The 27,088-nt window shown below is 30.4% G+C and overlaps 1 protein-coding gene across 1 annotated transcript in view; it reads left to right on the forward strand.

Moving 5' to 3' along the window:
• Nucleotides 1–14,455, forward strand: part of LOC142317740 (pickpocket protein 19-like) — a 47,526-nt gene extending 33,071 nt beyond the window's left edge. The window contains exons 6-9 of the mRNA XM_075354289.1: nucleotides 976–1,255; nucleotides 5,692–5,748; nucleotides 11,679–11,921; nucleotides 14,292–14,455. Coding sequence (XP_075210404.1) covers nucleotides 976–1,255; nucleotides 5,692–5,748; nucleotides 11,679–11,921; nucleotides 14,292–14,455 — 744 coding nt within the window. The remainder of the gene's footprint in view (nucleotides 1–975; nucleotides 1,256–5,691; nucleotides 5,749–11,678; nucleotides 11,922–14,291) is intronic.
• The last annotated feature ends 12,633 nt before the right edge of the window (nucleotides 14,456–27,088 follow it).

Genomic DNA, 27,088 nt, shown 5'->3' on the forward strand with positions numbered 1-27,088 from the left:
GGTCTGGTAAAAAAGCTGAGTATTATAAAAGTAGTTTAGAGAAGAAAGTGAATCAGTTTCTTAAAACGTAAAGGGAAGTAAGCTAAGCTGATGATCAGGTGCACTTAATAAATGATGTAATACATAGTGATTCACACAAGGGAGAGATTAGGGATAAGTTGCTAAAGAAAAAATGTTTTGAATGAGACTGCAGGAAATTAGGAAAACATTATTTTTATTTATTAGAGCTTTATATAAATAATAATCCCTGATTAAGATGAATTTGGTGTAGTAACAACACTACACCCAATAATATTAAAAAGTTATGTACACATACACACACCAATAACATTCATTAGTTCCTTTTGAGTCTTTACATACATACAGCTTGAAGTTGATCAATTGTTTTATTCTAGTTTACACAACAATTAAGATGTGATATAAGAGCTGTTTTTCATGATTGTTATAGTCACAACCTACTGAATAATTGTGACCACTCCCAATTAAATTATAACAAGTAGTCCACAGTGCTCATTTTGAATGTCCCAACTGCAGTAGAATTATGTATCTGTATAATGGCTTTAATTTAACGTAATTATTTTTTCATTTACTAATCTGTAGTTCAGAAATACAGACACTGTTTTATTATTCCAGTTATTTCATTATGTGAAATAACTAAATAATTCCTCATTGAATGGAATCTCATGGCCTCCAGAACTAAAGGATTATTTTGCAGGGTTTACTCCTTTGGAGAGTAATATTAGGTTCTTCTTCCATCTCAACCATTTGGGATAATTCTCCTTTTCCACTTCTGAAATTTTTTTATCTAAAATTTTTAATCTGTAACCCTAGGCATAAACCTCTAAAATTTGAATAGTGGGCCTGGGCTTGCAAACTGCTTTTATTGGTACTTGAAGTAACACAAATGAATATTGAATATTAATTTTTACTAATTCTTATTATTTTGCATTTCATAGATCACTTGTTTTTTATCAGGTTCTTGTACATACATCATATGAGTTTCCAGACACTGGTACAGGAGTATATGTTCCATATGTTAGAGGGAGCAAATTGTCACTTCTTGTCCAGCCACAGTTTACTGTTAGTAGTGATAAAATAAGAGCTTTAGATATTGAGGCACGAGGATGTATGTTTCCTGATGAAAGACTTCTTCGTATATATCATGTTTATACTGAAAGCTCATGTCTTGCAGAATGCAGACTTGACTACATACTTACTATGTGCAAATGTCAACTCTATTTTTTCTCCTTATCAGGTATTTTATTTAACTGTTTGTATTTTTATTTATTAATTTTTATTTCAGTTAATTATTGTCCTTTTTTTGAAATAAATTTAGAAAAATTTTGTGACAACTAGTCAGGATTTTTCACATCTTGTTATTGTTTTATAATTCCTTATCATATATATCATATACTGCTTTAACAGAGAAATTAATGTTTAATACAAGATGTATAAATTATATTTAATCATTTGCATTAACAATAAGTAATTACGTAAAAATACTACTTATAGGGACTTGTATTCATAAACATATATATACAATTTAAAAAAAAATTAATATAGTCTTTCCTGTATTTTAATGATTATCAATAACAGTGTACCATGTATTTTCTAAATCATTTGAAAAAAATATAAAAAATAGTTTTTTGGCATTTTGGAAAAACAATTTTTTTATAAAACTTGGATAGTTTTTGGAAAAATGTATCTGTTGATATTGTTGACATTACTTCCTAATTTTTAGGAAATATTTAAAACACAGATAAAGAATGCATTTATGTATTTTTTATTTAGTTTAAGGTTTAGTTTTAAGTTTAAAGGTTTAGTTTTAAAGTGCTTACCAATGAAAAACATAAGTTACTATGATGTCAGAGAAGTTGTATAAGTCATTCTTTATTGACCATAACAGTTGAAATTTTATATTTTAATAAGAATGCTCAAATAAAATGTAGGCCTGCACTCCAAGATGTGGAATATGGGTGTCTGAGAGCCTCACACTTTTTTATTTATTAAAAAATAAGTTTTTCTTTTATCAAAACCTTGGACTATTATTTGTTATCCCTCCAATTATTATTATACCACTACTGTATTGTTTCTATATTGGACGATAATTGCTGAAAAGTATTTATTATTAATAATAGGATAGTCTGTTTAATAGTTTAAAAAAATCCCTTTCAGCATGCTGGAAGGCGGAGGTAGATTTCACCGGTGCTAAGTAGTGGGATAAAAAAGATTTGCACCTTGAAGTTAAGAAAAACTTCAAATTTACTCGATATGACAGTGGTTGCATGTGAACAATTTCCACATATTTAGCATATGACAAGCACCATCTTAACAATTCCAGCAACATTTTGGTCATCCCTTGCCATAAGGGTTGGTCAGATCAAAAATTGTTTCAGACAAAAGTTTTAGGTAATGTTTAGAGGACTAATGGCAACTGTAAACTGATTTGATACTGTGCCTATTAAGGGAGGTGTGATTTTTTTTTTTATCTTCAAAACCTCATTTTTTCCACCTCCTGGGCCAATGGTTGGTGATATAAGAAAACTTTTCTTGTATAAGTTTTAGGCCCTTATCCAAAGAATTGTAGTAACTTTAAAATAATTTGATATTTTACTTAATAAGAAAGTTATAGCGATATTTTGTTTTTTCAAAAAAGCCCCAATTTCCACCCCATGGTCCGATTTTGGCTGTTAACGAAATCGACTTAAATTTTAGGACAAATTATTTTTAAAGAATGATTTGAAAGTGGTTGGTGCAAAATTACGGCAGTTACTGTGTCCACAAGAAAATAAAAAAAAAAAGATATATATATATATATATATATATATAAATGTATATATAAAATTTTGAGATGATGGTGATTCTGGGGTCTGGAAGATGTGCAAAGATATATCAAAATTTTCTGGAAGTCGAGTCATGGTACCCATTACAATAGGTAGCTTTCTTATGAAATCTTTTTTTCCCTACCATTGAGGTTGTTCCTTCCTGCTTTTAACGCATTGCACGATCTCAGTGGGTGCCTTGCCTCAAACCTTTCGAGACCCCATGAGATTCGACAAAGGCATGCTCCATGGGGTTCATTCACCCGGCAGGTCAGGACTCGGTCTTCACTTTGCCATGCCTCTAACCAGGGCCACCCAGTGCGGCCCCGGCCGGGACTCCGGTCTTTTAGCACCCAAGCATGAGGGGTTCCCAGTCACTCATCGAGAGTGGCCCACCTAAGCGAACCACAATCTCATGAGCAGGGCTGCCCTCAGAAATCCCTACCCGAATCCTTACGCCCTGTCCCAGTCCCTAGCATCCTTCTCTTTTGTACCAATTATTCTAGTTACCAAAGTCACAACCAGATTCCATTCGCGTCTGCCCGTCAACTTGAATGGCATCGTCTCTTCTGGCGTGAGTCTTTGTAGCCCGAAGTTTCTCCGGGTCTCATTCCTATTCCACCTACGACAGTAGTACATAGTGTGTTCGGCAGTATTGTTCTCATCACAATATCTACATAATGGCAAAGCTCTTTTTCTGAATCGGTAGAGGTAGACCTCAAACTCACCATGCCCAGTGAGCAACTTGGTCAGGTAGAAGCCCAGCTCACCAAATTTCCTTAACACCCATCTATCTACACATGAGATGATTGTCCTTGTTCAGCTGCCTGTGCGGGATGCCTCCCACTCTGCTTACCATTCTTCTAATATGGATCTGTTAGCCTCAGTCCTAGGCATGGCGTTAAAAACCCTCCATAATTTTCTTTCTCTTAATTTAACAGGTGGTACGCCTGCAATAACCTCCATTGCACTCCTCGATACAATTTTATAAGAGGAAGTTATTCTGATGGCCACTATTCTTTGTAGCTCAGCTACTTTGTTCACATTTTTCTTTTATGAAAAGCCATTGCTCATGCTTACACTGCGTAAAAAGTTATGGATGTTGCCACTATCAATATGAGTCTTCTCCTGGATGATCTCGAGCCCCTATGATTGCTCATTAATCTGCTCTGCTTGCTGATCGCCCCTTCAGCTCGTTCAGTAACTGAATTAAGATGTGCATTAAACAGCTTGTTATACTCCTGGTGCACGCCCAGTATTTTACGCTCCTAGATATGGGAACAAGCGTGTTGCCAATGCAAACTCTAATGGTCCTAAGTCTTCTTCTCCTGGTGAATGCAACAGCTGAACACTTATTCGGCTCAAGGTGCAAGCCCCTCTCCCCTCTCGCCCAACCAGCTCCTAATTTTTTCAATCGCAGCCACTGGTATATCAAGCAATTAAAAGAACCAAATCATCAGCATAGGCTATTAGGGGTCCACGTCACCTTCATGCCGCAATTTCAACACACCATCAAAAGCGAGGTTCCACAGGAGTGGCCTAAGTACTGATCCCTGTGGAACCCCCCCCCCCCCCAACATGTCTATCCTGACATCGCCATCTTCCGTGCTGATATAGGCCTTCCTCTCATAAAGATAGTCATTTACTATACACTTCAGGTAGCCACTGACATTCTTCTCAGCAAGTGCATCTATTTTGACCGGCCAGGGCAAACTTCCAAAAGTTTATATAGTAATATATTACTATATAAACTTTTATATAGGATGACCGACGCCGACCCCACACTGCGGGGCTCTGGATCCACCACTGCCATGCTGTAGTGGGGACCCAACTGCCACTGAGGGAAAGCCCCTGGTCTGACTTCAATGGACGAGCTGCAACTCCCCGACTTCGTCGGAGATAAGCTTCTGGACCCAACAGCTCTTCTCAGAGCTAATGCAAAAAATGGCCCTTTTCAGGGTCACCACAAGGTTATGAATTACAAGCTGTTGAAGCCATTCGACAGCAGCCCTTCTCAGGGCTACCATAAGGTTAGTAATTACAATCAGCTGTCAAAACCAATAGACGACAAAAACGTCTCTTTTCAGGGCTACCTTAAGGTTAGTATATTCCACGTGCTGTCAAAGCCATTCGGTGACAATATAAAGGTGTGTATTTATGTAGCTGTGTGATAGTAATAACTAATACTATCATTCAGGTGGACTGTAACAAAAAATAAAAGGTACACTGAAATATAATATCCAAAAATATGCAACATCAATATGCTATGTGAACAAATATAATTCAAAACTAATACACTTTTCAACTCTAAAAGTATTCTCAAGAGAACCTACCATTGTTTGAAACAGCTGTGGTAGTCTTTATGAAGATGCAAGTAAGAATGATCAATAGTATTTTTCATTTGAAATAAACTGGCTTTAGTGTTAATAATTAATAGTATTGAATAGTGGTGACAAGAATATTTACCAAATGTAATGTTTATAAAGGATATTGTCATATTTTAAAACAATTAATATTATATGTACTTATTATTAAAAGTACTATGTATTACTAAATTATACGTACCTATAGCTGTGGACAGCATTTCAATGATAATGTTGTATACAGCTATTTGAATAAATGTTATGTAATTTTAAAAGTTTTGTTTGCTGAGTTTGCAGGAATTTTACAAAATAATTACATCTGGTAAATATTCATATCATTTCTGAATGTATTTTGGTTATATACTTAGACACACACTAAACTAAATACAAGTTTTATATGATATAATTTTATATAAATATTATTATTGTTACTTTAGTATGTTATAATTATATATATAATACTTTTATAAAAATATTTTAAGTTTGTATGGGTGATATTTTTTCAGATGACCGTTTACCTACATGTGGTACAATGCAATTAGCATGTCTCATAAAATATTCAGGTAAAATTCATTTTATAAATAATATACACTAACAGTCAAATATGTCTCATTATTACAGTATATTATTTTTACATGGGTGAAATGATTAAAAAGAAAAAAAAATTAGATAAAAATTTTTATTTAACTACGATCTTGAAATACTAGTCTTGAAATGTTTTTTTTTATTATGTAGTGGCTATTAGGAACTACACCAGTATCATTTCTTTTTTTCCACATTTTCTTTATTTTTTCAGACTGCTCCTGTTTTTCTTCTTGTGCTCTTTCTTCTTTTATCCACAAGAACCATTGCATTTTATAAATTATATTTTTCTAAATGTCATTCTGTCCGATATGTTTGCTATAAATACATTTGAATGTTAAGCTGTTCAAAATAAAAATAGTTAAAAGCTTGTAATTGCTGTTATGGAAAAAAATTTGAGAGTGTAATAACTATCCAAAGAAAGAAAATAAAGATGTTAAGACTTGCTGATGAAATTGTTCTTTTGGCAGAGACCAAAAATGAGTTAAAAGAAATGCTGAATGGCAGTGGGAGAATTTTTTATTTATTTGGTATTAAAATTTCAAAGGTTGAACAAAATAATGCAGATACCAAAAGCAGCCTAGCAACACATATGAAGAAATGTCATGCAAAAATGAAATCTGTTAATGTGAAAAATGTATATAAACATAAGAAAAGTTCTTAAAAATATTTGTGTAGGATGTTGCACTTTGTAGTAGTGAAATATGGGCAATAGAAAAAACAGAAAGGAAAAGAGTAGAGGCCCTTGAAACATGGGGTTACAGAAGGCAGTTGAAAATTAAAGAGTTGATACAAAAAGAAGATAATTAAGAAAAACAGAAATTTATGTCAGAATCTTGTAAAGGAATAAACTAGGTTTGTGGGTTGTGTATTAAAACATGCATGTTTATTTAATTTGGTGTTGGGTTAAAAATTAAAGAGGAAAATAAAGACTGACATTTTTAAAACAGGTAACACAGAGCATGGGATGTAGTAATTTTACTGAATTTAAATATTCATACAGACCAGAAAGAAGTAGAGAATAATATCAAACAGTCAACTAATTGGTGACATCAAAAAAAATATGGTAATTAAATGATTTCTTTGTCTGCTCTTTTAAAATCACTTGAGTTTTCTGTTAGAAAAAATTTCTCATAGAAAAATCAATTAAATTGATTATATTAATAATAAACAAACAATATTGAAAATGTTAAATATTCAAATATTTTAATATCATAAAATATGAAATTTTTTGTGATACTTCTGCACAACAAAGTTAACCAGACTGTTAATCCAAATCAATAAAACTACAATGTTTTTATTTTATACTAAACTATGCTCATGTTATAAAAACAAAGTTTTAGCGCAGTATATACATACCAGATATAAAATCTAAGTTCATACTCAAGTTTTTCTTTTAATTTTATATTTCTATATTTTATTTACAACTTAAATGTTGAGTGTTATATTGAGAAATTAAGTTTAAACAGGTAGATTTTTAATGATTTAGTTTATTAATTAAATGATATCACAAAAATGTGATACAAATGGCTTTTGTTACTTCCATGTACGAAGTAAAGGAAGTATTGTGATCGCGAAAAATGTTGGTTTTCAGATTTCAACGGAAATATCCATTTTGACCATCTCTGAATCCATTTAGAGTAGCTTTAGCATGACATCTGTACGTATGTATCTCACATAACTCAAAAACGATTAGCCATAGGATGTTGAAATTTTGGATTTAGGATTATTTTAACATCTAGTTGTGCACCTCCCCTTTTGATTGCAATCAATTGGACCAAAAGTGTCCAAAAAAGCCCAAAATAAAAAAAAATGGATTTTGGACTTTTTCTTAACTGCAGTAATATACCCTCATTGAGAGCTTTTCAAAAATATATCAAAGTGGTACTTATTTCATTGGTTCCAGAGTTATAGCCAAATAAAATTATAAATAAAAAACTGTTTGGATCTTACAAGGGAAATTGGTTCAAGTCAAGATTTCATCTCCTTTTTTTTAACTTCTTTTTTTTATTTAAATATATTGATTTATTAATAACACCATAATTTTTGTTTCCTAACATGCGATATGATTTTAATCTGAATGTGAACTCAGAATCTTTCTGTCAGCCAACATTTTTGAAATTTTTAAAAATTTTAATTAAAGGATTTTTTCATTTTTCAACGTATAGTTAGCACTTTAAGCTCCTATATTGCATTTTCTGAGCTCATTTTTTATTGTTTAACTTTGTTAACATAATTTATAAGCTATAAATAAACAATACTAGACAAAGAATTAAACCATAACATAGTCGCATATTATGACATCATATCTAATACTGAAGAGTGAGCCTTCATGGACAAGAGTAATTATGTCTGTGCAGCTCAAAATATGTAGCTGAAAACACAGCTATGTTGTTTGCATTAAGCCCTGGATTTAGGAATGAATTAATTTTTTTCAGTCTTATTGCTGTCTTAAGTTTAACAGAGCAGTGTCAAAATTGTGTAAATGATGTGGATGCCTTTTATGTATGTGATGAGTTTTCGTAAAATCAAATAGAAAAAACACTACACCTTCAATTAAAAAAGAATATAATTTGTACTTTCAGTGTAAAATTTGTGTTCAGGATAAGACATGGGCTTCTCATATAGTATGCACTAATTTTTCTGTATATTTAAGAGGATGGCTGAATGGTACATGGAAGGCTTTGCCATTTCATGTACCTATGGTTTGGCGTAACCTGATTGTTACTTTTGTTTAACAAGTGTGTCTGGAATTTCTAAAAAATCTAAACATACTGTAAAATATCCTCCTTCATTGCAATCTGCAGTCAGGCCTGCAACTCACAGTGAAATTATTCCAGTTCCTGAGCCACCTGTGAATATATGTTTTGAAAGCAGGGATGAAGAATCAGGCAAAGAAGACAACAATGATTTTGATCTTTATTACCTTCCAATAAGCCACATCTTATATCAAAAGGTGAGTTAGATGACTTGGTTAGGGATTTAAAACTATCAAAAATCAAGCTGAACTGTTAGGATTATGACTGCAAGGTTGGAATGTACTTAAAAAAAAAAAAATCGGGCTTTCAAAGTCGACAAAAGGAACTTTCTAGTACTTCAGTGATGAAAATAATTAGGTTTATTGAACAAATCTTGATGAGCTTATGTTGCACTTACGATAAGTTCATAAACCTGAGGACTGGCACCTTTTGATAGATTCATCTAAGGGGAGTTAAAAAGTGGTTCTACTACACAACTGCAACAAATATCCTTCAATACCAATTGCTTATGGTATTAATTTGAAAGAAACATATGATGTGATGAAAAACGTTCTTGAAAAGATAAATTATAAAAAACATAGCTGGAACATATGTGGTGTTTTAAAAGTTATAGGTATTTTATTACGCATGCAGTTAGGCTATCAAAGTACATGGGTTTTCTTTGCGAATGGGACAACTGAGCTAGGGATAAACATTATGTTACCAAAGAGTGGAAGAAACGAGACAACTTTAACTCCAAATGGGAAAAATATTATTCATGAGCCCTTAGTTGAACCCAAAAAAATATTTTTACCCCCTCTCCAAATCAAGCTAGGACTAATGAAAAATTTTGTAAAAGCAATGAAGGATAGTCCCAGATTTTTGTACATCAGGTCGAAATTTCCGAATGTAAGTGAAGGAAAAATTAAAGCAGGAATATTTGTTGGTCCTCAAATACGAGAGCTGATGATGTATTTAATTCAATGTTAAATAATGTAGAAAGTGCAGCTTGGGCTTTGTTTAAAGAAGTTAACAAAAATTTTCTTGCCAAACAAAGTCAATTACCACTATATTGTTAATCAACTTCTTACTGCATACAAAGCTATGGGATGTAATGTATCTTTGAAAATTCATTTCCTCCACTCACATCTGGATTTTTTTCCGGACAACATCGGAGACCTAAGTGATGAACATGGTGAACATTTTTACGAAGACATTTCGGTGATGGAAAGCCGTTATAAATGGAAATGGAATACTAACATGCTAGCCAATTACTGTTGGATATTAATTTTGGCTTTGCCTGAGGCTATTTATAAAAGAAAACCATCAGCAAAATCATTCTAACGCAGGTATGGCCATGCAAAATTATAAATTCTAAAGATTTTAGCTATATTTTCCCTTAATTATTTTCGAAGTGTAATTTATTTAAAACTAAGGGTGATAGAAAAATTTTATTTACAGATGTCTAATGTACATAAAAAAGCAATTCAAAAAATGGTATCACACTTAGAGAAACATTAAACATTTTTTTTTGTCTATCAGTGTAATTATTAACTTCTGATTGTAAAAAAAATCTTTACAATAAATAATAATTCAATAATAACAATAAAAAAAAATAGTAAATATCAGAAGTAATTAATGAAATAAAATTTTATGTAGTTTTCATTTAAAAAAAATGTATATATGTAATTTAATTGGTTTCAAAGGAAGTTATGTGGTGTCCACGTCAGATTTTTTACTAATGTATTCATAGTAAAAATTTATTCAATTTTGTCAACAATTATTATTATTCTACTCATGACTCTTTTTGTACCATATGTAAGCTTTTAACCTTTCTCTAATCTATGATCACACTATTATAAAAAATGCAATGTAATTTCATTACATTTAAAACCACTATTGTAGCATGACCCATGTTAAGGAGCACCACTGTTTTATAACATACTCTCTAAATGACATCTTTTTACAAGAAATTATTTTAATGTTCCTTAAAATAAATGCCTACCAAGTAACTAAAATCAGCCATCTGATATCCTAATCTATAAAAATCAGCATATGGTGTGCCCTAAATGATTACATAATCTCTTAACAGCAACAATGAATCTAACTTTCTCTCTCTAGATATTATATAAATTTACTTAGTGGTTAAGATGACAGAAATGAGTAAATGAGTAGAGCAAACTATTTTTATGTATGTATATTGTTTTGTATGCAAATACTACCAACCAGTTCAAAAACTGCTGTTAAGTGAAGCCATTTTGAACAGCTGTTTTTTCATGCAGGTTGAAGTGTCACTTAGAGAAGTTTAAATTTATAAGAAAAAATTAAAATATGATTACTTCAAGATGGAAACTGAAAATTGTCTGAGTTCTTTTTTTGAGATGATATGAAAAGTAATTATGAATATTTTAAACAGAGCAGGGTCTGAAATATGTAGATAAAAAAAGAGAAGAGTATTTTGTGGGAAGTAAAATAAATTTAGTAGAATTTATATTATTTTTTTTATTCAAAGACTGTTTAAATTACCAGAATATTAGTTGCTGGACTAAAGTTCTAAACAGAAGAAATTGATTTTTTTTTTTTTTTTTTTTTACAAACTATTATTAGAATTCTGACTTTTATTAATAATTTTTTTTGTTCAATTTCTTTCATAATTCTAAATATGGGTACCCTTACTAATCTAAAATTAATTTAACATGAAATTTTATAAACATTATTAATAGGAAAAAAACACATTTATATTTACAGGAATATGTACAGAGAGATGGAGCAGGAACATTTTAAGACTATGTGCCCTTTCCTTGGATTGAAGACTAGAGGTTGAAACACATTTTAACTAATGTATGTGAGCAGAAAGTATAAAATTGCAGAAGACAATGAAAGCAGAAAATTACACTGACAATAAAAAGTGGAAAATAAGCAAAGAAAGATTAGTTGAAGGAAAGATGCAGTGTATTGATGTAGAAAATAATATAATTTTACTCCACATTATGAAACTATATCTCCATCAGTTTAAATAAATAAAATTTCCCAGCCAATAAATTTTATTGCTTACCTTTTGCTTGAGATCAGGATTCTGTCACTAAGCCAATTTAGGGTACAAAGCTAGTCTGTTTTATTTTTCACTAAGAAAATAAACTACTATAAATATAATTCTGTTTTATTGTTTGCAGAAAATTTAAGGCTTATTCAACCACCACACAGAAATGGATTCATGCCCAATGAAATAATAGAATCTCTGAATTGCTCTTGTAATCCTACATGTTATGATACAGAATATGATCTAACTTTGAGTCGATCACAAACTGCTCAGCCATACATAAAGAATCAAAATGGATATATTGATGTTCATTATGGCAATTTAGGAGTGGTTAAGTATCAGCGGGACATAACATTTGGGTGGACAGATTTACTTGGTAAGTATCAAGTGGTTCACAGATTAGAAATAACAAGATAACATATCTTTTTCTCTACTATTACTACTTTTACATTCTGATTAAATTCAGTAACTATATCCTGTTACTCGGCTCTTTTCCTCTCCCGTGAAAACTCATTCCCAGATACTATATTTAAATTCTTCTATTCTTTCCAGCGCTTCTAATTTTATCTTCAGTCCCCATCTATGTGTTTCATTACACTACAATCCTGTAACAATAAGGCTTGCTACACAATTTTAGATGAAGTAAGAATATCTCACATACCTTATAGTGTAGCAAGAAGTAAATAAAACATTATAAATAGAATTATACCTTCTAGGAATTATGAAATTGTTATAAATTATAGAAGAGTTTATAATTTTTTATAACTATTTAGCTTCACTGTAGGTATAACCATAATAGATGGATGTTGATGGAAATACCAGAATAAGGAATGATTCCTGAATTGTGGCAGCAGCTCCTTCAGCAATTTTTGAGATCATCAAGTAATTGATGACTGTTGTAGTCTGAACAACAGAAATTTTTATTGTTTATTGAAGTTTGAGTACTACTTAAGCAATTGAAAACTACAACTGGATTTTCAAAGGAAATTTATTCTTATTCATTTCTTTCCATACAGCAAAATTATTTCCTCTTATATAAAATACTCTCAAAGTAAAATACTCCTCCTTATATAGATTGTAACATGAAAAAATAAGAGTTGTCTGAAAAATTAAGCAAAATATAAATGATCTAAATGGAAGACTGCTGTTGGAGAGATTTCTAAGAGATGGTAGGAATACATAGGATACTTGTGTAGCATAGAAAAAGTATCTAATAAAGAGAACTTATTTCAGGAAAGAGGGACTAAGTGTGAGGGATCATTCTTACCCACAAGCATATTATCCAATGAGAAATCTCAACTTGAATATACATTGATGCCTACCAGACAATTAAAAAATGTGATCTTAATTTCAGGGTTGAGTTGATTCAGCCATCAACAAATGTTTTCAAAACAGCTTGCCTGTAGTTCATTACATTTTGTTGTTATATACAGTACAGTGAAGTGCATAGACAGTTCAGATTTGTGGTCATTTTTCCCACTTCTTTCCCTAATAAATCAAAACATCTGTTTGATACCTTCTGCTTATTTAAACAATATATATAAGATACTGTTCAGTCTATAGTAAAAAATAAGATTCAGGGTATGGACTTTATTCTTAATTATCTTTATTTATTAACTCTTAATTATCAACAAATTTCAAACAAGAGGGCAATGTATCTTGAGTACATTGACTAAGCCAGTGTAGCCAAGGAAGTTTTTAAGGAAGTTTAAAAATAACACATTTTCTAATTATGAAAATCTTGGTTATCTTTAATTATCAAGGTTTTAATGCAAGTAAACTCAACTTGATCCTTTGTACACATATCTCAGTTGCTGGAGTTTGTCCCTTTGGATATATATACTGGTGTAAGTTCACAATGTTTATACTGGATGGTTTCATGGCTGGCTACAAGCATATGTATTCTCTCTTCCACAAATCAAACATTAAAGTAAGTTTTTTTTATTACATTCACCAAAAACACAGACAACATAATGTTCATGAAGACAGTTAATTTGATATTTTCCTGGGGAAGATCATTTGCATCAGAAAGAAACTGCAATCAATCAATGCTTTTATTAGCGTGATAATTAATAAATTCTGGAATAGTTTTATACTGATTTAATAAGTTTGTGCAGTAACAAGATCACATGCTAAAAAGGAATATCTGAGCAATATAACTGAAACTACTAATAGCAATGATGTTCTTAAGGGTGGCCAAATTTACAGTATGGAGATTGAATTTCAGAGGTAAGAGAAATGAGTGGCAGAAATAAAAAGTAATCGTATTAGTTGCATGCTGTCGTAACCATCATCCAAATAAATATTAATGTAAACTGTTAAACACAACAAAAGGCATTTTCAAAATTTGTCAAAAACTTATTTTGATAGACGCTAACAAAACTCTGAACAGGACTTCACTGGTGTCTATCATCTGGAGCACAAATTCTAATCTGAAACAACTAGTATGGTATACAAATAAAAACAAGTTTGAATTTGACTTTTACATAAGCTACTGTTCAAGTATATAGCTTCTGGTTATTTTGGCATAAACCATAATTATCAAAATAAACATATTTCTCTGGAGATCAGGAATTTTGCAAGTTTTGCAAACTAAAGCCAATAATAAATTCTGAAATTTACAATTTCATAACTTGCATGGTATTGCTATCATCAGCATAGCTGAGAGACTAAAAAAACTATTGTTTCACTATCAATAAAAAATGTATTTTCATTACTTTATGAAAAATGTTTTATTTGATTGTAGTGTCTTTTGGAGGAGTAGCAAATTTGTTCCTGGGATTTAGTCTTCTTAGTCTTATTGAAATTTGTTATTGGATAATAAAATCACTAATTTATATTCTATTTCCAAAATCAATGGATTCTAACATTATTCAAGTGAGACCAATCAACAAAATATACACTGAATAAAAACTTATGTATAAACTTTTTTATACATTTTTAAATACATTATCTTTATAATGTATTTAAGGTAATCATAAAAACTGTATTTTAAAACAGTTGTAAGCAGTTTATTTTATTATAATTATTAGGAAAAATTCTGTTTAGTAATAAAAAATAGTGTCTTTAATGATGTATTATTCAATCTTTATGATCCAGTTCATCATTTAGATTATTACAAACAGTTTATGATTATTGTTTAAAAACGAAAAATAAATCAATAACTTTTACTTGCTGAAAAATCAGATGGCATCTGTTAACCTTTTTACTGATTTGACAGAATTTAAAATGATTCTATTACAATCTCTTGTTTTTTAAGCTGCTAAAATTAATTAATTATTTTTTACAAAAAGTAGAATTAATTATATTTGCACCAAAATTTGAATAGCTAGAATTGAAAAAATGTTCATATTATTAATCTGAGATTAATCTGTTGTGCAAGTGTAGTCTTTCTTCCACAATGGTTTTCAAACCATTATGTTTGTTGTAAGGAGTAAATTTTACTGTTACATTCATGTTTAACTTATAAGGATTTAGCCTTTTTTCTGTAAGGTGAAACATAAAACTGTAATGATTGTAAGTGACTTGAAATCAATCACATGAAAACGGCCTAATTGTTCTTAAGAGTAACAACATCCTACATCAGTCTTACGAATGAAAGTCTTGCATTAGGTTATCTTCTTTACTGAGCCAAATATTCTGCTGAATATCAGGATGCTAAGCTGAACAATATGTTGTTATAAAAAAATTTACAGAAATATAAAAACTAGGGAGTTTGGGTTACCAGGGGAGTAATAAATTAAATTTATGTAAACAGATTATTTTGAATAATATAATGTGTGCCTGCCACTGAGGCCTTATATTTGAATAAAAAAAAATTATCTATTTCTTAAGGAGTTATACAGTTATAGTATATAGGCTTCATCATTAATGTAAAACGTTAACATCATCATTCCAGAGGCTTGCATTCAGCCTCTGAAATGCCCCTTTTCAATCTCCAGCAGTAATTGGCCAGCTGAATTTTCCCTGGTTGTGTGTTTTCATCCTGATGATAGTATTCACAGAGTTCATCATTAACATCGTTGAGATTAGGTAAAATAAAAGTCCAAATGTGAATACAACATGTGTATTTTTAGACATATTGCATCCTAGTTTTTTATTGTTTTCAAGAAGTTTACTCATCAATTATACTCAGTTCTTAAGTCTTCTTTTTGTTCATGAATTATTTAACAATATTTTGAAATGATACCCAAACTGCTTTTTCAGATTCATTCAAACTCCTTTCAAAGTTCAAATCCTTCATTAGCTTATGTATCTCTGGTCCAAAAACCATTCCTTCTTTGATTTTTGTTTCACCAACCCTAGGAATGTTGCTGTTAATGTACAAAAAACCTTGGCCGTTACAATCCATTACTTTCACAAAATTTTTCTTAAAAGTAAATTTTATATGTAATGATGGAAGATACTACATAGTCTTTGGATTCACAGAAGCTTGCCAACTTTTTTCTCAACATTTTTCTGCCCAGTTGTGAGTGCTTCTCTCTTTGGCCAGTCTTTTTTAATTCAGTAATTTTTCCTGTCTCTACTGTCCATTGTAAACAAAACTACTGTCCCTTAGAAACAAAAATACTTAGTATAACGAGCTGTACTACTAATAAAAGATCATCTTTAGGTCTCTACATATGCCAAGAATTCTTTTCACACTATATCATCACTAAAAATTTCATTTGGCATATCTCCTTCATCTGTGCTGCATAAACAAGAGGAATTAATGGTTTCTCATTTTTATTGTGAAGGAGGATGGCTTTCAAACTCAGCTTACAGGAATCTATAAACAACCTTCATTCTTGTAGGATTATGATACTGTCATAGTAAATCCAATAAATTATGTACTACACCTTTGCAGTAAGCTATATTATATTGTAAGGAGAACAGGTGCTGAAATTCTTGCTGCTTAATATTAAAAAAAAATCATAATTTATTACCATTTTCAAGGAGTTCTAGCCGTTTAGCCTTGAAACCAGCAACACAGATTCTATTGTTTGACAAATTAAGATTCAATAACAGAATATTAAATACTGCTTGAATAATTTTGTAAGGTTCATTACTCTTATCTTGGAAATCTGGATTCTCTTCTGCTTCTTCATTACTTTTTAAATCACCACAGCCTTCTTCACTGTCAACATTTTCTTCTAAACTCCATGCTTCTAATGAAACTAGAAAGGTCTTATGACTGAAGGAAGAGTATGCAACAGATTTCTTGAATTTACTTATGATGCCTTTGATTTGTGTGATACAAAAATAACAATCTGTCGAATGGTCTTTAGGCTCTCTCCAAACCATAGAAATAACAAAAGGCATATGTTGCAGCTTCCCAATCAGTCAGCTGTTAAGTAAATTTACATAAAAATTATAGCACGTATGAGGGGCTCAAGATTTGTCCTGATCTCCTGTTTTACACCCAAAATAGTTCTTATGATTTTTTATGCAAAGTAGCATTGTTTCTTCTTTAAGATTTAAAAGTTAATAATTCACCATAAATGTAACAAAAATTGTTAGATGATTTATACAACTACGGGGAATTTTTGAATAAATTACTATTAATATATAAAAAACAATAGGTATGATACACAACAAAAACAATAAAAGTCTGTGTTAAAAAAGAAGGAATAAAACTAAAGACCAAACTTTTGATGGTCAGAAGAAAACTGATTCCCTGGTTTGGGTTATTCCATAGTAAAAATAGTAATTTAAATGTCTACATCAATATCATTAAAAAGGCTGTGATTTGGCTATCATTAAAAATCATATTATTGTGATAAATTTATTTTCCTAGAAGAAATGACTCATAATAAACAGTTAATAACAATGTTATTTTATAATGTAATACCATGTTAGCTGCACTGGTCACTTATGCTAATTTTCAAGATGTATTTGTATTCAGTATCAAAAAATACCCAAGAATGAAGCAAAATTGTATGTGTAACGGAACTTATGCAGACCAGTGTTATCACTTGAAAAACATATTTGTACACAAAAAAAAAATTAAATATTTTACTCAAATCAACATATAATTTTACATTATTTAGTTATATCAGTTATAGGTAGTTAGGTATAAAACTTTACTATATGAAAAAGTAACTGTCCCAGCATTTTCCTGGATGGATCAAAGGAGGTCATAGTAAAACCTTGATTTTTGTAATATCATAAAATACACAAAATAAATAATTTAACAAAAATAATAATAGAAGTGAATAAAATATATTAATGTGTAGAAATGCACATATGAGACCGTAGTAAACAAAATATGTTTATATATTAAGTAAATAAAATTAAAGATCAGTTAAAAGTTAGAAAACCTAAGTTGAAATTAAATGAACATGAATTATTAGTAAATAATAAAAGAAGATGCAAAAACAGGTTTTACTTTAAATTTAATGTTATTTAAAAACTATGAACTTAGTAACATTGTTTTAATAAAGGAAATCTTTCAGTCTATTTTTAAATAAATTGATGGGAAGATCTTCTAAATAGTCGGTCATTTATTAATATTTCCAAACAGAAGCACAATCCTTTCTTTCATGAGAAGAATCCTTTCTTTCATCTTGATATTGTTATTGGTTTCTTTAAAGACAAATTAAAACTTTTTTTTAATTAAAATCTTTATTATGAAATATCGGTCTACACGATTCATATTTGTGAGCAGTGGCGCTCATGTGTAGGCACTGTGGAATTGTAGTATCCCTATTTCCACTTGATATTATCGATAGCATTTAATACAATGAGTCCTTTTTTCTTTAATTCTTTCTTTACACTTGTACAATATATAATCCATAGGCTTAATGTCAGTAGCCATACCTCAGTTTATGAAAAAGATACAAAAATCTTTGTTTGAAACTGTGCGCTTCATAGTTCCAGTGGCGTGGTGTTTGGCTGTTGTGTGGAAGCGCACATAGGAAGCTGCATGCAAGGCTGTGAGGGAAAGGGAACACTGTCGCTCCCGCAGTGCCAACCCTGGTGTGCTGGTGGTAGGTAGTTTTTTATTTACTCCGCGTGTGTAAGGAATGTTCCTTGTTTGTTCCCTTTTCTAGTTTAGTTGGTGGAAGGCATATGAAGGTGGTTTAGTAGTTTTTTCAGTAGTGATCAGAAGATGGCAGAAAGCAAGGGATCTTCGATTGCCAAATCTGCCCAAAAACACACTGGAAGGGCGAAAGAGAAGGTAATTAGTAAAAACTAATAATCTGTTTGTTTCTGTGTATGTAGAAATTTAAATTAAGCAGCATTGGACTATAATGTTTTTAAGTAGACATTTTATTAAGTTATTATCTAATAATACTAAAAAATATTATTTGCATTGACATTTTATTATTTATTCGATTAAACCGAATACGATTTTTAAGCACATTGTGCTTAAAAACCATATTCTTGAATGTGTGTACCATATTCTTGAATCTGATAAAGTGTAGAATTAGATTATTATCCTGCTTCTTGAAAAGGCCCAGAAAAAAATTTGACCGGTTTTCACATTATAAAAAAAAATGTTTTTTTAATGTGAAAACTGATCACCTTTTGAAGATGACCCGACAGATAATGTTATATTTCAAACATATGAATATTCGTTGGTATAATAAATCTTTAGTAATAATGACAAGAATCATGTTTAAATGACAAACATTTTATTAAGATTCTTCATGGCAAAGCAATTGATTTTTTAGTACACTAAATCAATTTGATCATTTCATCTGGAATTTATTATCGACAATACATTCAAAACTTTCAATCTGAGGGCAAAAAAATATCATTCATAAAAATATTCTTCTCATAGTTTACAAATTAACGTAATGTCGCTTAAAGATGTAAGATTGTTATGTTTTATCTACTTGAGAATGTCATTGCAACAGTTTGTTCATATTTTAGGTTAGATATTTACAAACTATCCAAAAAATAATTTTTGAGCTCCTAAGATAGAATTTTCTAGAGATGTTATACAATTACCAATGATCAGGATATATATATAAAACTAATTACTTTTGTCTTAGAATGTACTACAAATTGTGTTAAAAATACTGCAATATTAAAAAAGACTCTTACTTTATAAAAGCATGTTTAAAAATATGTATAAAAAATCTGATTTAGACACCACATGAATTTCTTGTTCACCTATTAAATTACATATACACATTTTCTGCTGCACTTCATTTAAATTTATTTCATTTGAAAGTGAGATACGATACTCCAATAAAGTGTAAAGTTATACAATTGCTAAAATATTAGTTTTTATTAGCATCAAATATTTATACAATTATTAATTCAACAATCTTACCTGAAATATTAGGATAGAGTAAAAGTCACTTTATTAGTCTTTAAATAAATGCAAGTCTTATCTACCTAATACTATGTTTTTTAAAATTATTATGATGCAACTATCAACAAAATGAAAAAAAGAAAATAATATTCAGATGTTTCACCAAATCTGATGTGGACACCACATGACTTACTTGTACGCCTATTTAATTACATATATACATTTCTTTTAAATGAAAAGTACATAGAATTGTATTTCATTAATAACTTCTGTTATTTTTTTATATTGTTTTTATTTATTATTATTGAATTTATTTATTGTAAATAATTTTTTTTTTACAATCATAGGTTAATGATTATTAATAAATCAATATATTTAAAGTAAAAAAAAAAAACATAAAAAAAGGGAGTGAAGTCTGATTCGAACTGATGTGACTTCCCCTAACATCCAAATATTTCATTAATTAAAATTTGATTTGGCTATAACTCTGGAACCAATGAAAATAAGTACCACTTATATCATAAAAAGTTCTCAATTAGGGCTTATTACTTCTGTTAAGGGAAAGACCAAAATCCAAATTGTTTTAGATTTTGGGCTTTTTTAGACACTTTTGTTTCAGTCGATTGCAATGAAAAGGGAAACTGCACAACTAGATGCTACAACAGTCCTAAATCCGTAATTTCAACACACTACGACTAATCGTTTTTGAGTTATGCGAGATACATACATACATACATACATACATACATACATACATACATACGTACGTACAGACGTCATGCCGAAACTAGTTAAGGTGGATTCAGGTATAGTCAAAATGAATTTTTCAGTTGAAATCTCAAAACTGAAATTTTTCGCGATTACAATACTTCCTTACTTTGTACAAGGAAGTAAAAAAGAGATGGACTTTTTTTTTCATAATTATCGTAATTTATTTTTGGCCGAAAAACTGAACAAATTTAATCGACAAACCGATTAATGCTCATTTAATAATAATCAATTCTCTGCGTTATATCAATTTGTATATGATAAAAAATTTTAATTTTAATTTTTCATTTTTTATCTAATAAAAAAGGGAAAGAATATTTTTGTGGCATTACATACATGTGTCTGGACATTGGAAAACTATGTTGAATGGACTTTTATCCTCCACGTATACATTTGGCATTTTCTGCCAAACTGAGAGATTTCGTGATTAGGCTGACACATTCTTACAGACCTACAGTGACACTGAATGATTACCCAGCCTTTGGGATGTTAAGGCAATGCTATAAATTCGATTATAAGATGCATACATATATATATATATATATATATATATATATAATAAATGATGCGTGTCACACACACACACACACACACACACATGTTTCGGGAAGGAATTTTCTGTAAAAGAATTCAGTCAACATTCATGGCGGAATGGAATCGTCTTTGTTTCTTATCCGAAAGGTTCAGGGTTTGAATTCAATTCGAACTAAAAATTTGATTATCGTTCTGATGTTCATATAACTAAAGGAAGTCATATAGAGCACTAAAATAGTATATATAATCAGAATAGTCCCTATTTTAATTAATATGTAACAAATAACTCGTAAATTTCAAATTAGCTCTTTTCAATTATCTTGGAATTTTTCAAAATGTTCATAAATTTTAAGATGTTTTTGAGTAGTTTGAATTATATTTGTATTAAAAAAACGTCTTGGATTGGTACTTTAATATGCTAAAGCATTCCCTCTTCATACGTTACTTTTTTTTCTGCTTAGCCTCCGGAACCACCGTAAGGTATTACTTCAGAGGTTGAATGAGGATGATATGAATGAATGTGAATGACGTGTAGTCTTGTACAGTCTCAGGTAGACCATTCCTGAGATGTGTGGTTAATTGAAACCCAACCACCAAAGAACACCGGTATGCACGATCATATATTTAAATCTGTATAAAAGTAACTGCCTTTACTAGGATTTGAACCGTAGAACTTTTCGAAATCAGCTGATTTGTAATGACGAGTTAACCACTAGACTAGTCCGGTGGGCTCTTCATACGTTACTGTAATCAACCTGTTGTTATCTGGGAGAATAAATAGATAAAAAAGCTCAATGTACATTTACGATTGAATTAGAAAATATCGACCTTAGAGAAGTGTAAGTTTTAAATAAAATTTTGTACAATACTTTTATCGTTTAAGGAATATTTAACCCATTTAGAATCTTTATTATATAATTTTATCTTTAGTTAATACATTTTGGTTCTTTTTTGTAACTATTTGAGTGTATTTTGTTTACAATACCTAGCAGGCTATTTTGTTTGTCACATGATTTTTTAGATTACTTGAAACGTAAATATTTTACTTTTTTGAAGAAATAATATTAACTCTTCTGGTTGCTTGGGAAATTATTGCAATGTATGTATGAGACGGCGGAGTCAGTTACAATAATAACGTGAACGCGTGAAAGCGAAAACATAGTTACACATTAGAACAACGAATGAACGGCTTGGTTTGATAGAAATATCGTTGTGAAGAAGATTACAGATAAATTTTCGAAACAACGTGACGATTGAACAAAGAATTAAAAAGATATCTAGTTTGGAAAGACGTCTTTAAGCGTAATGTTTCATCGAAGAGACAAAATAAGTTGGACAAACTCCTTATTTAGCGGAGCAGGTGAAAAATGGGAGCATGACGCCAGCAGCCTAGATTCCGATTCGAGTTCGGTATTGAACCGAAGTAGTGTACATCTAAGGATTGAGATAGACCGCGTTTGTAGCGGGAGGAGAATGCGGCTCGAAGGTCAAATCGACTACCAAACCTACAGAAGAATCGGATTGCGGGTCATTCTAGACCCACAATAATTAACCCGTCTAAAAGGAACGAAGAGGAACAAAAAATACTTTTACCCTGTTACAAAACATAGATAAAACCCTTTCAGACTTGTACCTGATAGCAACCTAGTAGTAGTAATCATATATTTCGTAACGAATAAAACAGCTAAGTAAAAGAATGCTCCGAGAAAAATTCCTTTTTTGAAATAGTGTCTATAAATTTCTTCTCTGTTGTTATTATTCCATTATTAGTCTGTATTAATTAATTAGTTGAATTTTATTTATTTATACAGTTCAGCTGTTAATCAACCAACGGTCCCAGTTTCGGTTGCGACTTCAATTTGGCATTTTTAAATCTGTTATAGCATTATTTTCTGCCAACACAATAGCGAAACATTACATATTAACCTTTAAAAAAAATCTACTGTTTGAAAAATGAGTATTCTTTCGGAGATTTATCTTTAATTTACTTAAAAACCTTGTACAAGGGTTTTAAGATTATCGAAAGTTGAAAACAATCATTTTATGACGTAGAATTTATTGATTATACTATACATTAATAACTCCTATAACACCATAGTTTTATAGCTGTTATAAATGTATATCTCAAACAAAAAATTTAAATAAAAATGAGGAGAGTCTTCATTTATAAGATCACAGAATCCGCTTATAGATTATATTGGTCGTTGGACTTTTTTTTTCCTGTTTAGCCTCCGGGAATCACCGTCAGTTATTACTTCAGAGGATGATTGAGGATGATATGTATGAGTGTAAGTGAAGTGTAGTCTTGTACAGTCTCAGATCTACCATTTCTGAGATGTTTGGTTAATTGAAACTCAACCACTAAAGAACACCGGTATCCACGATCTAGTATTCAAATCCGTATAAAAGTAACTGCTTTTACTAGGATTTGAACGTTGGAACTCTAGTCATCGAATCAGCTGATTTGAGAAGACGCGTTCACCACTAGACCAACCCGGTGGGTTATTGGTAGTTTGTCTATACGTCATTAGTAGAACTCACCGTATGCGGGTGGAATTTATTAAAACGATTTTTGGGAATCCCCTTTCTTAAAATTTCCATTTTCTAAAACTAGGAGTTTTGGAAATATTATGAAGAATGAGTGAATGTTATTTCGCGTTCACAGACTGTGTATTATGAATTCGCGATCGATCTTCTGCGTATGAGACAAAAGGATAGTTAGGAAAAGTTCAGAACAACTATGACCAAGTTTCAACTGAAAAACTTGAAAATATATAGATACATTCAAAATTCTTCAAATAGAATAATAATTTTAATAAATAAATCCCGTAATTTCTAATCGAGGAATGTTCGGTTTTGATTATTCGTTTACTTTAGCCCTTATTTTGACTGATATAAAAAAAAGATTGAAGAAAAAAGACTGAAGATTGAATCTGACGCAGATGAAGGCGTAACAGTAATTTTATCCAGTTAATTGGGTTTTTTAAAGTGAACGTAATAGAATGTTAAATTAATAAAAATATTTATAACCGCTTCGGTGAAGAGGCGGTGATGGGATGTCTGCGACAACGAAAGTGCAGGATTTAATTTTTGTTACTGAATTGATGATCTAAGTTCTTCAAGATTTTTAATTAAAGTATGTGAATGATTTTAACAAACTTTTTAGCTGCATTATAACATTTAGCGTGTAATTTTTTAGCCTTGTTCATAAAAATTATGAGAATATTGGGTATTCTTATTATGTAATCAAATTATCAAATAAAAAAACTAACACTGCATGTTAATGAATAGTGTGGAGCAATTAAAGTAACATACGTATTTCGAGAAGAGTTTCTGTAAATATTTATATTTGTGCTCGTACTTATATCGGTACTCGTATTGGAAATATAACTGATATAAGTATATTCCTGGTACGTCAGTTACCATATTCTTGTTTACTGAAAGTATAACACCGGTCGTCTAATTACAACCGGCCATCCTCTATAACGGACTTAAGGTCGACGACCGCGATGGGCGACAAGTGGTTTTGTTTTGGAGTACTGCCAAGTAACCGTAGTTATGCTAAGCATGTTCTTTTAGATAGATGCATGCTAAATAACGGATGGTACTTTTCATTCGAGTTCATCATCGTGTAACGTACTCGTCTTTCTTCATGTCGGTTAAAGAATAATTGTTTTATAACTTATATTATTGAAATATTATTCGTTCTTTATGGGTTTTAAGTTACAAGCAACATACATAACAATGGGGCAACCCTAATGAATAGGTTGTTAGGTTACTTAATCTTGGTAAAACTTAACTGGAAAATATATACTATTAATCTATGCACGAGTATTTAAGTAGGTCTATACTTTCTTATTTTCATTAAGTAAACATTTATCGGATGATGATAAATAAAGAATAGATTTACAAACTCTAATAAGACGATGAAATTTATTACTTATCTTTAAGCATTTATTTCACAGAATACATAAACTGTAAAACTGAAATTTTCTAAATTTCATTTTGAAATTTCTTACACTTGCAAATACTTGGATACAAACATAAAAATTTACCTAATTAACGGTTTGTTTTATTAATTACGTATTTCATTTTCGTTTTCTTTTAAAATTTGGCTAGGCCTGCAAAAAACCCTGCCTGTATTATAAAAGAAACATAAAGAGGAAAAAGTTGAATCTTATTAAAATAAACGGTCTTTTTACGTAAAAAAATACAGGTCTTATTAAGATCTGTGTCTTGACAAGTTTTAACACAAATTTGCAATTATGAGAAATTATCAATACTTTATTATCGGATACGTGTAGGTCGTAACAAACAGGACGCTCGGTTATTACTTTTATTTTTAATTACCTTCCTGAGACTGTACGAGTGATTATTCACACACTAGCAAACAACATATAACTTACAAAATGGTAAGCTTATATTTTACAAAAGAATCATTTCGCATCACGTGATTTATGTATTTGTTTCAGAATTACGTCAGATAATAAAAGAATAATAATAATTAATTATAACGCAATAACAAATTTCTCACACTTACAAATACTTAGATAGCAACATAAAAAGTTACCTAATAAACAATAGTTTGTTTTATTTTATTCATTACGTATAAAAGCAAGAATTATATTTTCCTCTCATCGTGCATATTCTCTCACGTGTCATTTGTTTAGCTTCTTAGGGGCAAATGCCCGTATAATATAAAGGCTACGGCGGTGATATAATGTTCTGTTATTCTTTTTGTTCAGATGTTCTCGTTTAGTTTGAATTTTTTCCGGAGATAATTAGCTTTATTGTTTGAATATTTTGTACAATATATTGTAATTAAACGTATTCTTACTGAATATAATCCTATAATATATTTTACCGTTAAATATATTTAATACATAATGCACTATGAAAGGTCCGGCAAAGGTTTTTGGTTAATAATAATAAACACAAAAAGTATACACTTTATTAAATTTAATATACGATGTAAATTTTCGCTCACATATATTATATGATTAACTAATTGCGGTAGCCTACTTAAAAATAAATAAATAAATATATATATATATATTTTTTGTAATTTATATAATTTTAAAGATATCCCAAACGCACAAACATAGTAGGATTGCCTTGCGTCCAATTCCCTTTGATGCATTTTTACAGTGGGAATATACACTAGAGCTTAGAATAAGCAGTACATAAGCTTTTTAAAATTTTGTTTTCGTGTAGGTTTTGCAAGTTAATCGTAAAACATCTCCTCAGAGATATTTCCCTTGTACATTAGTACTGTTTCAGCATTACATTCTCGTAAATTTATTGTAATCGGTACGTTCAAACTATTTTTATTATAATAATTGACAGTAATGATAGGGTAACTCTGTGATTGTGAGGGAATTCTATGTTCGTCATATCGAAGAAGCGGAACAGCTTTCCTGGGTCTTACGAAAGAAGAAAAAATATTTAATATTTATAATTATATTGTACTGGTTCTTTGAATTATGCACGATAAAAGATGGTTTTCGAGTAAAGAAGTAGTCTTAGGGTTTAGGAATTAAAAATAAATGTTTAATTATATTTGTTTAATATGTGAATTTTGTGATAATCAAACAAGGACTAAAGCAAAGTCAGAAAGGTAAAACTTATGAAATTCTGTAACGTCAATATATGAAAATTAGGTGGATTAATGAAATTAAACATTTTAAAGTTCAATGATAAATCACAGAAAAATAATAGCTCGTATTCAATGTTCACTCTAAGTTAACTGTTCGTGAAATATGAAATTTTCATGAAATATGGAAATTCTTAACAGAAATAAAATTCTCTTGGGAATGAGATGTACAAATTGATTTTTATGCTATTCAGAAAGGAACAACCTCGCCTTCTTTTGGAAGTTAGTGGTGTTTGGAGATACCAAATGATAACCAAACAACATGAAACGGTTGTTTTCTTGTATACTAATTAATATAAAAGTAATTAATTGTGACTCATAATGAACAATTACCTATACCACA

Source organism: Lycorma delicatula, chromosome 1 (genome assembly GCF_047948215.1).
Source record: "Lycorma delicatula isolate Av1 chromosome 1, ASM4794821v1, whole genome shotgun sequence".
Taxonomy (NCBI): Eukaryota; Metazoa; Arthropoda; class Insecta; order Hemiptera; family Fulgoridae; genus Lycorma; species Lycorma delicatula.